We start from the raw sequence: 16616 nt of genomic DNA, 5'->3' as shown, positions 1-16616 counted from the left end.
GATTCAAGGGGTGGTGTGACTCTGCAGAGGTAATAATAGTCACGGTGCCAATGTGATGGGCCAAAAAAAGCCAGTGATTTAAAAATACTCTTACTTGTAGAGTATCCTTATTTTCTTGGTGAATTAGTGGGAATGTAATAAACACAGACATTTCCCATGTGATAACATAGACAGCTATAAATCCTGTTTTCCTTAATCAGATTAACTTCCTCTGCAGTATTTTGCAATTTTACACCCAGAAGGTCTCTTTGAGGAAATCTACAGTTACTGTATGACATGTTTAATTACTTTTGGAGAGTTCTTAAAATACACTCCTTATTTTAAGCAGTGGAATCAAATTAGTGACTTGATGATCTCCATCTGAGGCTATTACTCTGCCTGAAGAAACAGGGCTTGGAGTGAAGCTTCTCTGGCTTCTGTGTACTCTTCCTAAAATATTCAGATTTAACAGTTGCTGGGATTGCAGCTGAAACTTATTAAGCTTAAACCTAGTTGTTTGTCTATATTAAAAAAACCAAGCAAACAACCCCCAGAATACCCAGAATTACACCACCTTAGTTGTGTTCTAATGTTACCTCAACAAAAGGATCATGAGAGCACTTGGATAAGAGTGTTTAATTTTTGTAATGTTAGTGGATGCTGGGCTGTGGGGACAAGAGGTTGTCTTATGAAGGAGTTTCTGCATCTGAAATAAATAAAACTTTCCCCCTGAGAAATTAGGAGCTCACAAAAATCGCAGGAGGTCGTTGCATTGTTGAGTACACACTGAACTCAGCTGACCAGCAGCTGTTGTTAAAAGCCAGCTCTGCACCCAAAGTCGAAGGTTGAGCTGCGTTTGTAGATAGCCAGCTTTTTTTGGGAGTAGGTAATTTTACTTGGCTTTTACAATTGTGCCGCTGCCATGTAACATAACTAACCATTGTTCCAGAGAAAGGTAAAATTTATCAGAAATCACAGGAGATTTTTGAACTACTACTGCAGAAATATATCTTTAATGTGCTGTTTGTGAATATCCTTTCTCACCTCTTCTGCCAGGCTCGTGCTACCAGTGTCAAGTGACAATAAGACGCTCGGATCTGAATTTCAGAACAAAGATTGGGGCATCTCTGTCGTGTTTATTTAGCTTTTCGTATGAAATCAGCCTTGATTCTGACCCTGACCAGTGCACACTGCACAGATGTTCCTCACAGCCTTTCTCAGGTGCATTGCGGGTGACAGAGCTGGCAGCACACCCAACCCTTCAGGTGTTCACAGCGGACAGACTGGCTGGGGATCGCTCCTTCTTTATTCCCACTGGAAACATGGACTTTTGGGACCTAGAGAGTACTAACTCGCTGTGCCGGTTTCTCCCCGCAGGACGCGTACAACATGGCCGAGCTGCAGGTGTCCATCCAGGCCAGCCCAGCCTACTCCCTGCACAGGAGGCCCGATGCCGCAGCCCAGCGCAGGGCCCTAGCGGGTGCGGGTGCGGGTGCGGGTGCGGGCTCGGCCTGCTCCGTGCGGCGGGCCGAGGCCGGGGCAGGGCCGGCGGAGCTGGGGCGGCTGCTGGCCGCGGTGCTGAGGGAGGCCGAGCGCCGCGCCCCGCCCGCCCCGCGGGACTCCCTGCGCGTCTTCTGCACCGAGGGCGGCGAGTCCAGCGCCGGCAGCCTCAGCTCCCTCAGCTCCCTCGGCTCCGCGGGGCTGGGCGACGGCAGCGCCTGCCAGGACATGCACGAGTGGGGACCCAAGTTCGAGAAACTGAGGCAGCTGTACTCGCACAGAGAGCTAGGAGACCTGTAGCTCCTCACGGCTGCTGGTTTCGGGTCTGCGAGCAAAGGTGAGGCACGGTTTTTTATACTCCTGTTCTATATTACCCCACCTGGGCTTTTCCCGTGTTAAAAGGGAGGCACACTTGGCAGCTAGTTGAAAAATGAGTAGGAGCTAATCTTGAGACATCCTGGTCATTTGCATTTTGGGATATAAACCCACTGGGAAGAATAAAGAGACAATCTAGAGTACTCAGTCATTCGCATACAGTGGTTAAGAAGTACAGGTATTTTTTGTCACTGAAGTAACGCAGGGCTCTGAGGGCTCCAGCACAACAGCCTGAGGGTTGCTGGAGCTGAGGGAAGCATGCTGGCTGTGTTCTTTCATGCTGGTGTGCTCTTTCCTTGGTGCTTTAACAGTTGTTTGAAGAAAAAAACCAATTTCCTCGTGCAAATCAAGTCCATGGTGTGTGATATCCCTCGTTCCCCACACTGGGCCCAGTGACAGCACTGCTCAGTGACCAGTGCAGTGTCAGTCCATGGGTCTGGGGAAGGAGTGAAGTACATGGATGAACTGCATTTGTCACAACACACCAAGCCAGCTGCTTACAGCTATGTACTTTTCCTAAGGAAAAGGCCAGGTTTTCTGGCTACATGCCTCAAAGGGGGCTAGTCAGGAATTTCAGTAGCAAACACCACAGTTCACCACAATCTCTCATTCCCAATGAGCTGCTAAACTGAGCCTAAACCAGTCTCAGCTGTGTAATTTGCATCTACAATTGTGTCCCTCATGTTTTGTTAAACCTCCTTTGATAGCAGCATTGCAGGACAGATCTGGAGACAGAGAAACACAGGAAAAAACTGGAGCAGTAGGAGGGGGTGGAATATTATGCCCTAAATTAATCAGTTCCTTTTGCAGACCATTTAATGTCCAGCTACTGTGTTGGATTTTTTCTAAAACTTGAAAATATTTGGAGGAGAAAAGATGCCACAAAATTATGTGATTTTTTTTTTAACTGAGATGACTTGTACAGATAAATGGAGTACAGTGCAGCAACCCCAGAATCTTAAGCTGTGCTGTATCTCTATGTATCATATGTAAATTATATTGTTATATGTAAACTGTATGTAATATGTACATTATATATTATCAGCTAATTATATTAATATAACCTAATTTCTAATAATTTGTTTCATTAAAACTAAGCATGAAACTATGTATTGTAAGACATTAAAACTGCTTTGCTCACAGTTACATCAGTAGCTTGTTTTGGGAGGTCTAGCTTTTATTTTTATACCTATATTAACACCCATAACTAGGTGAATGCTGTCTGCAGGCCAGCTCAGTTTGCATGTTTCCCAAATGAGAAATGTTCACACAGTACCTTGTTCTCACGTGCATTTGTGCCACGCTGGAAAATCTTGAGTGCACCATTAACCACTGGCTACACACTGCAGGTGGTGGGCATTTTCCTCTGGAAAACCTAAATCCCATTTTTACCCACACTCAGTGGTTTTAGTTCACAGACAGTACAGAGTCTAATTTTGTAATTTTACTGTCACATCTGCCTGGGAGGAAGCCTTGGCTGAAACATCTTGCAGTGTTCACAAGCCCAGTGTGCCAGCTCCTGTATTCCATGATCTCAGCAGTCACAAACAGGATATGGAAAATGAACTAAATATATATTATGCACAAAAATCTATTCTTTTCCTAAAAGAGCAATAGTTTTGTCTACATACCTTCTGTTCTTCCCGTACCTTTGGACATGCTCTTGCTTTGGCTGGTTTTAATTTAATTTAGCCTGTAAGCTCCTTGGGGCCAACACTGTCTTTATTTGCCTGTGAAGTGTCCTGCCTGTCTCAGGCACCACATAAATAATAAACCAGCCTTCTGCCCAGGGTGTCTCTGCCTTGTTTGTGTTTAAGGAAGACTAAAGTGTGGACTCTGTTAAATTATTTCTCTCAGTTTTGATCAGATGCTTCCACAGAGGTGAGTCACGGGTGCTGTGCTGCCTGAAAAGCTTCTGCTGGTGGGCTCAGGATCCAGTTACACACCCAAAGGACACTTTGGGGTTTTCCTAGGGGGCCACAGACCCTCCTGCTCCCAGAGGCTGGATGAGGAGGTCTTGGTCCCACTTGTCAAAGCCCTTCCTCCATCCCTGAGAAATAGGCAGGTCCCTGGTGGGAGTGACAACAAGCACAGGCACAACTGGTGCCCCAGCGCCCTGTGGGTGACAAACACAGGTCACCCAGAGCAGCCACAGAGCTGCTGCGGCTCAGATCTCTCAGTGCTGTTCCCAAATGGTGCTGTCTGACTGCTGCTTCCTTTCCCATTACAGCTGTGGCCCTACTTTGTAACCAAACATTAAAAACAACACTCCCAGAGCCTCTGAGCTGCCTCTGTACTCACAGCAAGCCTCACCTTGTACAGTACATACAGAATAAAACAAAAGGGCAGGAAATATTTCAAAACTGCTCTAGGAACTTGTGTTGATACAATCTCAGTAATAGGACACACTCATTTGCAGCTGTCATGCCCTATTAAAGCCTACTCTTCCTCTTTCCAGAGATTACTAATTAGTTCACTTAATTTATCTGTTTTAATTCACATGCTGCTCTTTTAATTACTGTGCAAATGCTGAAATCATATCCTCACTTGTTCTGCATTCACACAGACACACAAATATTTCAGTGCCTCTACAGAAAGGCTTATCCCAGCACAGCACTGCCATGGCTTCCAGGGAGAACAGCTGGCTTGCCACAGAAAGCTGTGCATGGGTCAGGGGGGAAGGAAAAATATTGAATAAAAAACCCCATCGGGTCCCTAGGTAGTGGGATTTTCAGTAATCTACTACTTTTACTAATCTTCTTCCATGTTCTTTACTGACTTTAAACATGTAGTAAGAACATTTTATTTAGTATAAAATGTTTGTAAAGGTCTGAAATTTAAATAATCGTGTAGATATTAGTATTTAATCTGTCTGCCTGTCAACTACATTAATCTTTGTGGTTTTCCCCAGTTAAAATAACATTCCAAGTATATAACATGGAGCCAAGCCATAGGAAAGCTGATTGTCCTTAGGTCTGACCTACTGACCAGCAGGTTTAGAAGGGAAAACAGGGCTGTAAAGGAGCAGGATTAGGTGGGCAGAAGAAAGTTGAGCATTTTCTTAATTAGAGAAATGCTAAAACCCATGGCCATCTCCTGGGGATTTAAGGGAGGTTCTCTGGAGCCCAGAATCCCCTCTATGCAAGAACACCACGTGTGGCTCACATCCCATCAATTAAATGAATCCCTAATTAACATTGGTGACAAACTCCCCAAGCCCCCCTTAGAGCAGTCCTACACATGGGAAGCTGTGAGTGCCTTTGGGCACCACAGGGGAGGCAAAGGCAGGCTGGGCAGCTGTACCTCCAGCTCTGCACATCCCACTCCTTGTGCCACAAGGGTCCCACATCAGCACATCCTACTGCACATACAGCCCTTGAAATGTGCTCCTTCACTCCCAAAGCATGTACCTTTCTGTTCATTAAAAATACTAAACTTGAGCTACAGTGTGGAAACTAGCAGGTCCCTGTTGGTCAAAGCATTTAATATATGCTTATATATATATATAATACACTTAATAAACAAATAAATTAAAAAAAATTATTTAAATGGATATACTTCCTCAGTCTACTGACCTTATCGGCATTAATATGCACTGGGTGATGACTGGTAAAAATCATGGCTGATACTTTTAGCTTGAAACAAAGGAAGCCCAGTGAGCTGTTAAAACACAAAGGTGATTCCAAAAATCAGTGATATATACACAATATAATCAGCTTGAGAAGTCAAACTTCCTGCTTTCTTCCATATGGACTGAAACAAAGCTGATTCCCTAATCGGGCCTTTCTCAACCCCATTGCAACATAAAAACAAGCAAAAAAAGGTGATTTTCAAATTACACAATTTATTTAGTATACAATAGTCATTACATCTCTTTACAACAACATATTATAAAATAACTATGTTAGATCCCACCAGCAGAACACTGAAACAAGAAATGAAAATACACTTATGGAACTCAAAGGCTTTTCTCCCCTAGAAACGTTCTGGCTCCTTGATAGCGTTTTGTCTCTGCAATCTAAACAAAGTAATTTATACCACAATCCCACTGACCACATCCAGCACAAAAATCCTTGTGGACACCAAAGAACACACATGAGGAGTCCTGTCCCTGCCATTCCCTCTGCTGGTTATCAGTAAGACTCAGAACCTCGGGAATGGGAGGTGCAGCCCTTCTGCCCCAGCCCCTCCCAGCTGGGAACTGCTTTTGTCCCTGGGCACTTGGATTTACTGTTTTGAGCAGATTGGTGTCTGAAGGCTGCACTCCAGTCCCTGCAATATCCCTTAGTGTTAAACCTGCCTGATAATCTCTCATAGTACATCTTTCTGGTCAAAAAACCCCAAACAAACCAGGCTGCACTTGGTAGTGTCTACGAAAACGTTAAATTTCTCCTTTGGCAATATTAGAGATTGCATTTTTGAAGCAAGTCCGTTTAAAAGTAATTACTGTTCCAGTCAGGATTTCTTAGTCTCAGCTGTTACCTACAAGTAAATTCTGAAGACAACAGGGTATCACTGGGCCTGCAAATCCCTCCCCTCCATCAAAGGAAAGTTGATGCACCTTTCCAGAAAGATCCAAATGCATTCTAGAACAAACCACACAGCCCAGACATACTTTACCTTTTGTGTGCTTGTTTTCAATTACTGAAGGTACTCACTGAGGGATTCACTGACCCAGGCTTGCAGCAAGAACCACCATGCATCATTACAGGCCTAATTAAAGTTTTAATACTGATTAAAATGTTTTATTATGGTATTATGTTAAACTGCAGTGGTCTCCAACCTCATTAAAGGATACAGGCTAGGAATTACTCAGGAGTTTCAGCTGCTCAGTGTAACAACCCAGCTCCTGTCAGTGTGTGATTTAACACAGCCTGGCTGCAGCACAGCCTTCTGTGCCACAGAGAAAGGCAGAAGGATGTTGAACATTGTTTAATGAGTATTTACTGAATATAAAATTGTTTGAGCATGTGACATAACCATCTCCATCTCTTCAGTAATTTACCTTGGTACAACTGAAAGGGAAAACACTTAAATCATCTGGAATTGGAGCCCAGCTCAGTTGTGACAGCTAATCTCATTACACATCTTGATTAAATTAAATGTGGAGTTTGCTATCTGTAGCACTTTAAGTTTCCCATCATTAGAAATTAATTGCAGTGGTAATTACTATAACTGAGTTATTTGCACAGGCCACAAACACTCTTAGAGGTTCTTAAATGTGAATTCAACCTGGGCCTAGAGGCACTTAATTATTACAATTCTGTTTTTCATAAGAAACAAATGATCCTAGTGGATGTCTAATTCAAGATGGAGAGTGCTGTGAGACTTCCAGATTTGATTTCTAATTTAAATCTAAAACCAAAGCAGTGCTAAAACCACAGCAAAAGCCATGTGGTACCTTCATAACATTTAGAAATCCAATACAATTCACAAAGTTCTGGCTAGTAAAAAGACAAAAGGTACAAAGAAATCACAAAATTCTCAGCATTGAGGTCTGGTTTCCCTTAATCTTCCATGTCATTTTAAAATACTGGTAGTCTGTTTTAAGATAAAGAACAAGGACACAATGATTTTGTGCTAAAATACAGAGCTTTGTGTCTGAAATAATACAAAGCAAAGCTCTACTACCTGAACGTATTTGAAATACTGAAGTTTCCTGCTGATTTAGAGATGAGTTTTTCTTTTGTTCAATTTTCTTATCCTAGTGGTATTCACATGGGAGAAAAAGGATCCCCTGTAGTTCAGAAAGTATATACAGAAAAGTGTTGTGAGAATCCAAACTGAGAAATTTGGATTTTTGTTTGTTCTGAGCATTTTACGAGGATACAAACATGCAACATGTATCAAGCATGCTCCAGCCTTTTTTCTCACTAGAAATACATAACACTCCATCATTAAACACTTAATGTTATAAACCAGTTTGTTTCTGATAACTAAAAATGCTGGACCAAAGATTTAAGTCTTTTTCTTCAAAACTGTTTGCTTAATCCGCACTCACTAGTTCTGCAATCACACTCACAAAATTGGAAACTCATATCTGCATACATTCCCGAAGAATTCAAAAAAGAGGCACTGAAAGAGCACAAGGATCTGTCAAAAAGGATCAGACTGTAAGACAAACCTTCCTTTTGTGACTGTTTTCAGGATTCACAAAGGTCATGCTTATTCAGGGCAGGAGTAGCTGGGCTGCTTTCACTGAATTTCTATCATTTGAGAGGAAAAATGTGAACTGCTGAGCAGATTGACAGGCTGGCACTCAGCAGCGCTCCTGCAGGCTGCGGCCTTTGTCTGTCTTCCAATCAGTTAAAACTGGAAAACAATTATAATCTAAGTATTCAGAGGGTCAGAATTCATAATTGAAATGGTCCCTGCTAGCATTATTTATGAATCTATGAAAATTTTGGCAACATCAAGAATGTTATCAAAACTAAACTGTCTAAAAAACCAAAAAACCACAGTAATTAAACAAGAAATCGTCGGTGTAAAATGTCTTACAAATAACCTATTTGTAAACTTCATCTGCATTTCTTAATGTGGGTCCTAGCAGTGACTACTGAACTTGAAGCCATGGTTGGAAACGTTATTTATGCTTGGCAAGTCTGTAAACATGGAATGTTTTGTTTTGAAACACCCTGGTGAAGTGCATGGTGTAAGAAGGAAGGTTTTTTTTGATTTCCTCACAGAAGCGAGGATACAGCGAAGGTTTCAAATCAGGTTCATTCTCTCCCAAACCATCCATGATCTGCAATGAAATGGAACAGATGTGTGAAATATCTTTAGCCAATTCACAGGTACAGGCAATAACAAGTTCAAAACAACCTCGACAATTCATTCACTGGGTCAGGCTGGCCAGCTTTGTTCAAGTATGAAACAAGTGGGAGGAAGAGAACAGCAAAGCTTATAGTATTGTCTCTAAATGGATAAAGCTGCTTTTTCAGAGGTCCATATCTGTTTATGCAGTCCATTCTGGCTCCACCTCAGCCCCAGAAATGCCTGAGAACTCCCCTGACACAGAGCAGTAACAGAACCATGCTGCTCCTGAGGGAACTGAATGTCTGGTGATTTACATCTGGGACGGAACTCTGCTTGTCTGCTGCTAACCTGGAGCTCATCAGGAAGTGATTACTTATCCTGCCCTGGCTCAATCCCCCCTTTTTTTATTCTCAAATACCTTAAAAGCAAGCAGTATTAATTTGGCCATTTTGAGAACAATTAAAAGCTCCAGTAGATTTTCCTTCCCATAGTGCACATATGCTAAGCTACCTCAAATGATGACTGGATTTCAGAGCGAAGTCAAGCAAAATGTATTTTTCTCCCAGTGTTTTGTCTGTACCACTCACATGGCCATTGGCTACATCCAGCAGGTCCCGCAGGCGGCAGCCTCTGCTGTGCCTCCTCTCATAGCAAATGCTGTCCTCCAGGATCACGTAGTCAGTGCCAAAGGACCTCAGGATCCCATACACATCACTGGGAGATCGCTTGGCATAGATCTGGTAAATCTGGGGAACAAGCAAACTAAGCTCTAACACACCACATCACCACTATTGCTGTGTTTGCTCTGTCATGACTCCTATCTTGAGCCAGACAAAGAACTGAGACTGAGAAACCATGTGAATGCAATAGTATAAAAACAATTTAAATGCTTTATTCAGTAAAATAATAAGCCACACGCAGTTGTGTGTTATGGCTCTGATGCTGTTGGCTACACAACGCTGGGTCATGCTGTCAGGCTTTGGGAATGGCTCAAGAACAGGAAAGGGTAGATGAAAACAGTCTCCCCAGCTCCATGTGCAGTTTCTCAGGGTGGTTTCTGTACAAAATGCTGTGTGCTGGTCTGGGAACTGAAGGGAGTATCAGGAAATGCTCCTCGTGGGTTTAACAGCCCAGGTGGGACCTACTGATGGCACAGTGGCCAAACCAGTGCCCTTGGGACTAGCTGGGTACCCAGGCACACACTAGCTGCCAGAATCAGGAGATCCCAAAGCAGTTAAATCCTGGGCCTGTGTGACAGTCAGTTACTCCATGAGTAAAGCACATGATGCCTTTTGCAATGTGCCATTAGAAGGACATTTGTTTTCTGGAGTGAGACCACTGACATGGGCAAGAATCACTTTAAACAATCAGAAGTCTCTTACCTGCTTTGTTCTCTCCCTCAGATGCTTATCCTCATAGTGGGGATGGTTGGTTAGGGTCCGTCCAGTGCAGAGTTTGACTCCTGCCAACAGCTGCATGCTCCCAGCAAACACTGCTGTGTTTGGAGTGTTTGACCTAAACAAACATTGGTATGTCTGAGGAAGTCTCTGCAGGGGTATTTTTGCAATGCTTGTGACAGATCAGAAGGAAAAAAAAGACTGCAAAAGTATTTTTCTGCCTCTCCTCTATTCAGGGAGCAAACTGTTCAAGCAACTGTGTTTTCTTCAAATGCCAAGTGGATAAATTATGATAATAATCAACTGCAAATAAAAAATTCACTAAGCACTATGAGGAAATTTAAAGAAAACATGATCCTGACAATTTCAAACTATTTCTATATTTCATATATTTCTCAGATTCATAAAGCCTCTGAATATTTATAGGTTTCTATGCTCTGTTAATATTTCAAGAAACTCATTGTGACTTAGGTTTGTGTCTGATATATAAGGTATTTTATTTAAAATGAATTAGTTAATCTGAATGGTAAAACCTTCTGTTCCTGTCCTGGCATTCACCATTCACTTGGAATGAAAACTTTGTTCCATGAAACATGAATCTTCCTATTCTGACAACTGTGGGAGAGAAACTATGAAAAAAGACACCCCAGTTGCAAAATCTGGGGCAGGGGGATGCAGAAGACACCAGATAGAAATGCTGTCACTTATTGTTATTGTAACCTTGGAAATTCCAAATAGCAGTTCTGGTATCTCAGGATTACTCAAATACCCATAATGAAAAAAATATTTTTGCTCATCTTCCCCCCAGCAAGTTTACAATCTAATATATTCCTAAAGACACAACAGAAGAACCGAGCAAAAGGAAAGAGTAAAAGTGCCAGGCAATAGACACTCCTATAATTAAGCTTATTAAAACTGGCCATAGTATAGTGAAGTGTTTTCTAGTGCTTAGTAAGTACGTAACCATGGAAGGGGCTACGAGGACTAAAACAACAGAAAGCAGCACACATTAAATCAACTAAAATGAAATTAAAATGGGAATAGGTGCCTGACATCCCCATGCATGCACTAAAGCACTCCAGTAACTGTGACACTTTGGGGTGCACTTTAGGGAGCCTTTGGAAACTGCAGCTACACAGTCAGTCATCTTTAAGCTCCATGATCAGCTTGAAAATGTTGAGAGACAAGTATTAAATTTTACTATCGCCTTTCCAGAGATTATGCTTAGCAAATGAATTAATACTTACAAACCCTTCCTAAAAATTCTTACAGTGGTACATTAATCTCATCTAGGAAGACCAGAGATAGTATTTTTAATAGGCCAGTTTAACTTTACTGATAGACTAGTTCTTCAGCACTTTATAAAACCAGTTTCATTTCAGAGTCTGAAAATACTTAATCTCTTAAGAAATTATTTATTACCTAAAATATTCAAAGCCACAAGTGTCATGGAGTATACGTTCCATTAAAAGAAATTAATTCCTGTTAGAATTTAGCACTATGCAAATGGAATGGCCCTGACAGGTTGTCAGCCAGGACTCATCCCTGGAGCTGCAGGAAAGCACAAGTCTGTAGGGCTAAGCTGCAAAGGACATGGGCTGGGCTCACAGAGGGACAGGGGAGAGCTTAGACACCCAAATAAAAATGATGATTCTTAAAGCATCTTCAACATATTTCTGTTTGTGCCTGGGCCAGGCAACTTCTACTGTGATAAGTAGGTTTCTGTGCTTGTTCAAGATTAGTTCAAATTTTAAAACCTGACTGGCCTTACCAAGGCAACCCTGCTCTTCTGATTGCAGATTTCCATTGTAATGGGCTCTGTAGCAGACTCAAACTTTCTTAAACCCACTCACACAGCCCCTCCCAACAAGTACCAAAGCCAAAACTACAAGAAAAAAGCAAACAAAAAGCCAAACCAGCCTGCAGCCTCTTTTCTTTAAAAAGAAAGCTAAAGGAAATGGTCATAGTGCCCTATCAGCATCCTATATAGATATGCCTATATAACCTACTGGTAGAAACGCTTATTAAAGATGTAGAATCACAGAACACACTGAGTTGTAAGGGACCCACAGGGCTCATCCTGTGCAATTCCAGGCCCTGCACAGACACCCCAACAATCCCACCCTGTGCATCTCTGAAAGCCTTGTCCAAACACTCCTGGAGCTCTGGCAGCCTCAGGCTGTGCCCATTCCCTGGGGAGCCTGGGCAGTGCCCAGCACCCTCTGGGGGAAGAACCTTCTCCTGATCTCCAGCTGTTCCCTGGGTCCTGTCCCTGGTCCCACGGAGCAAAGATGGGAGCTGCAGCCCCCAGCGAGTCTGCCCTCAGAAGATGGATCAGGCAGAACATTCAGGGGTCCATCCCTCCCCTTTCCAAAGGCATTCACTCCTGCCCAGAAGGGGTGCAATAGAGTGCATTCTTTACCAGATACAAAGACTTTTGCCATCACTTCCTCCTCTCCCTGTCCCTTGAAGACAATCTAGTGACTGTCGCTTGCTTTTCAAACAACCACCTTAAGTGCTTTGGTCCTGGGTGGAGCTTAAAATCCAATGTTCCAGGTGAAGGCAGACATTTCCCTGATACTCATATTTACAGGTTTTAAGTCCTAGGAAATTATACTGCTTTGAACATGTCACTGTCCATATTTTACTGGGCCAGCTCAGATGTTCCCAGGCCAGCAGGAGCTACTGGAAACCTCTTTTCCTGTACACCACTGGCAGTGCCAGGAGCACAAGCACTGCCTTTCAGTGCTCTGGGCAGAGAGCTGGGAGGTGACACCAGGGAGGTGACAGAACCCCAACAGTGTCTGCCCTTTCCAGTTCCTTTCCAGGAGCTCTTGTGGGTGGCTGCTGCTGAGTGCTGGAGAGGCACAAGCTCCAAGGAGCATTCCCAGGGCCAGGATGATTTCTGCATCCCAGGGATGCTCCTGCCCAGGCACTACCTGCAGTGCTTTGCACCCAGAGCATCTCTTGTGCTGCAAACCACTGACTGACACTTCTCTATTACACAAAAATGGAGCAATTTTTACAACTGTCTGAGCAAATGATGTATAAAATGAAAGGATAATTTGTTTTTATAGCTCTCTGCCAAGCTCCATACCACACTGCCCAACCTGCAAACAATTTATTCTCTAGGAAATGTCACTAAATAATGACAAGGACTTACAGGTCAAACTGATTTACATTATATAATTTAAATGCCATTCCAAGCAGACCTGATGGCATTTTGAACAAATAATCTCATTTATTTTTGAAGCTCTAAGCTTTCAACAAGTTAATTACAGCTGAGCTAATGGGTAGACTAAGCACTATATTATAGTGTAGGAACCTTTTCTTTACCTTACACTTAAGAATTTAGAGAATCATATAAATACTAAAGAATAACTCATTAAAAATAAAAGGGTTTTACAGGAAGTTCTTGCACAGACTCTGAAAGTGGTAGTAATTCCTTCTCTTAAACTGCTAAAGAATTATTCTGAGCTGGTTTTAAGGAAGCACTAAGGAAGAAACGGCCAACTTTGCAATTACAGTTACATCATAGAAATAGAATGGCTATTTCTAGTAAAAGTCCTCCACAGCTGAACTCTATAGCTGGCTTTCAAAACCATAAAATCTGACAAGTCTCAGATTATTCCTTTACTAGTGCCTAAGTATGGTATGAATCTACAAAGCAGAAGGATTTGAGGAAAGGAGATTCTGAGGAATATGCCATGATAGATTTTTCTTTTTCTTTAAAAGAAAATCTTTTTATTTGCAGAATGCAATATTAAAATATCACAGGTTTAGCTGCAGATGCTAGGCAGTAAAGCATATTCAGTCACACTGTCATGGTTCTTTTTTTTCCCTCTGGTTTGGAAAGACTGAAAATTGCAAAAATGGATAACGACAGCCACAAAGAAAGAGCAACAAGATGCGCTTTTGTAAGTCCCAGCCTCAATTTTATGCATGCAGATTTTGCTCACATAGAGGAGTTGGTTGGTATAAACCTACTTCTCAGGCACTCTCAAGTTAATGCCTGAAATTTACTGACCAGTCCATCTGACAAAAGCCCAAGAATTAAAGAACAATAATAAAAAAAAAAAAAGAAAAAGTGTAATGTTGCCTTTAAAGTCTGGAACATGTGTTGATTTCAGTGTCATTACCCTTAAAAATCAAACATGTAAATAATAGAGAAGGGTTAAAATTTAAACCTGGCTTGAAATTAAAACATAGCCATTAATATTAATTATTATAAATTACTAAATGAAGGAACCACCATTGAAACACAGGTATTTCATTTGCATAACCATAGGAGCTTTTTGGAAATTTGTGGGGTTTCCACTAATATCCAAATTTGCCTGCTTGCCCCCACAGCTGGTTCGGGTACAGCTGACATCCAACAATGCTCTGCCAAATCTCAGTCTCAGTTAACTTTTCCATTGTATTGGCTGTTGCCCAAGATTTCTAAGGACCTCTTCTGTGAGTTTTGCAACTGCTATTGAAATATTCCACAATTCTAGACAGATTTCCCCTTTAAAGGCAGAAGACATTGCTTCTTTAACACTTACCAGAAGTAAACAGAGTAGGGAAGTTCACGCTATTGATTTGCTCATTCTACTGATATTCTTCCCCATCTCACAAATGAGCATGATGTTCCTGTTGTCTTAGGGAGAAAGACCAAAACTAAGAATTTTAATGTACCTCCCAGCTGGGAACAGAGCTGTGAACTATCCCTGGAGCATTGGCTTCTTGACTTTTTTGTTTTAAAAAAGCTAACAAAATGAGGTGGTGGGTAGGAAAAAAAGCAGAAGACTGGGATGTGCAAGATCATTACGTAAAAAATTGTGCTCTGCAATTGTACAGATACAAACCAGTAGGTCTTCCTGAAAATGCTGTGGCAGTTTTAGAGAGGGGAAGGGTAAGAACAGACACTTCACAGGGGACAGACTAATAGTTGGCCATTATTCAGATTGTATATTTGGACAAGTTAATATGCATTTAGAGCTAAGCAGACAGTGCGGTTTTCTTGTTGTGGAGAGATTGCAAGACAGATGAGTTATTCCTAATTCACTGCTATACATGACAAATTAGAGCTTTTCCTACTGAGTTTTAATAATGAATGATTAGTTCCTGACACCAGCCTTGACAGGTCATTAACTACAGCACAACTATCAAGTGTTAGTATAGTAAAAGAGTTCTCTTAGACATCAAAACTTAAGGAAATCTGTCCCACTTTGAGAAACTTACCATAAATTTTGTTGACTGGTACTTAAAGCACAGATAATTAACTCTTCTTTACGGGAATAATATTTCTAAATACAATAAATTCTAAGTAAAAAAATGCCCTTCTGTAATTGTCTGTCATGACTTGAAATGAAGAGATGACAAGCACCAGTTTAGCATTCTCAGCACTAAGAACACATGAAAAATTACTCTCATTGGAGCCAGTCAAATCCAGTTCATGGCTGGGAATAACTCCACATGCATATTTTATGTATAAATCTATATGTAACTCCATATATTGCACACAGGAGACCTGAACTATCAGACATTTACCATCTTTTAATAAAACAGTAGTGCTAAATGGAACTGGCTGGTAAACATTAGTCACAAAAACATGTCAATAAGGCTGCAAAGATTCTAAATGATGGAAAAAATCATGGCCTGCTTTCAAAATAAGTCAGTGAAGGCTTGTAATATATTTTACTTCTAAATTACTCCTTCTAGTTTATGGATTAAAGAAATACAACATTATGGAGTGTAAATATGTTGCTATGGGGAGAATAGGCTAGGTTACTGGTTTCACTGAAGTTCATTGCATATGAAGGAAATACTCCAAGGAAATACTTCAAACAGTTCAATATTTAATGTTGTATATTCAGATTTACTTTCAGAATGTTTTCCTCCTTAACATGAAACCAATTTTCTCTTTCTAAAAATCATTGCCAGAGTTGCAAATAAATACAAGTCCCTGAAATCTCCCTGTTCAGAACTTAACCTGAAAGTTTTTAATGGTTACTGTATGTTAATAGAGAACCTCTTAAGTTCACAGCCCTCCAGAGAGCATCCTACTTGGCCTTTTGTCTCAGCATCTTCTACATGAAGTATTCCAAACTGTTTCCACCTAAAAAAATACCTTCCTATGCTCTGTGAGAAAGCAGAAGTGATGAGGTGGGGTTGGAATGATTATCTCACACTCCTGAAAAACTTTACACCTATGCTTAGCTATGACAAATTCAGATTCAATTAAGAATATTTTGCTTACAGTTTGGAACACATGTTGGGATTAATTCTGAAAAGCATAAACAATTTAGATAGTTGTAGAGTCTGGGAAACAGACTGCAGAGTACAAATTTTCCAGCACTACATCCAAGATTTTTAACATTATAGAGTCAAGAGGGACATTAGGTTCAGGGGGGAAATAAAATTATTTCACTGCAAAGGTCTATTAATGTAAAGAGGTAGCTACAATATGATGAGAGAAGCTTGACACCTCCAAATTTACCTCTTTTGGTTGGGAAAACCATGTATGCTTATGGTTGGACATGCTCCTCATATCCAACCTCCTGAAAACCCCTTTATCCTAACTATCCCCACGGGTCACCAGAGTTCACTGATGAGCTGTGACAAATA

At 41.4% G+C, this 16616-nt stretch overlaps 2 protein-coding genes across 7 annotated transcripts in view; one reads left to right on the top strand and one right to left on the bottom strand.

Moving 5' to 3' along the window:
• The window catches only part of LOC146432375 (neural-cadherin-like), a 60850-nt gene extending 57248 nt beyond the window's left edge, over positions 1 to 3602 (top strand). The window contains exon 33 of the mRNA XM_085071977.1: positions 1357 to 3602. Within this exon, the coding sequence (XP_084928103.1) occupies positions 1357 to 1779 (423 nt within the window). The 3' untranslated portion in view covers positions 1780 to 3602. The remainder of the gene's footprint in view (positions 1 to 1356) is intronic.
• A 2076-nt stretch (positions 3603 to 5678) lies between these two features.
• Positions 5679 to 16616, bottom strand: part of DPY19L3 (dpy-19 like C-mannosyltransferase 3) — a 33423-nt gene continuing 22485 nt past the window's right edge. For 5 of the 6 annotated variants that reach the window (XM_085071976.1, XM_085071972.1, XM_085071974.1 and 2 more), the window contains 3 exons: positions 9993 to 10125; positions 9198 to 9356; positions 5679 to 8599 (listed from right to left, as the gene is read on the bottom strand). In XM_085071976.1, the coding sequence (XP_084928102.1) occupies positions 8438 to 8599; positions 9198 to 9356; positions 9993 to 10125 (454 nt within the window). In that variant the 3' untranslated portion in view covers positions 5679 to 8437. Of the gene's footprint in view, positions 8600 to 9197; positions 9357 to 9992; positions 10126 to 14551; positions 14647 to 16616 lie in introns of those variants that run through there. The other variant, XR_014854579.1, reaches the window with a different exon arrangement.

The sequence above is a fragment of the Lichenostomus cassidix genome, chromosome 11, assembly GCF_008360975.1.
Source record: "Lichenostomus cassidix isolate B80296 chromosome 11, HeHo_3.0, whole genome shotgun sequence".
Taxonomy (NCBI): Eukaryota; Metazoa; Chordata; class Aves; order Passeriformes; family Meliphagidae; genus Lichenostomus; species Lichenostomus cassidix.
Note: the sequence above shows the minus strand (reverse complement) of the source record. Positions and strands in the feature narration are given on the sequence as shown.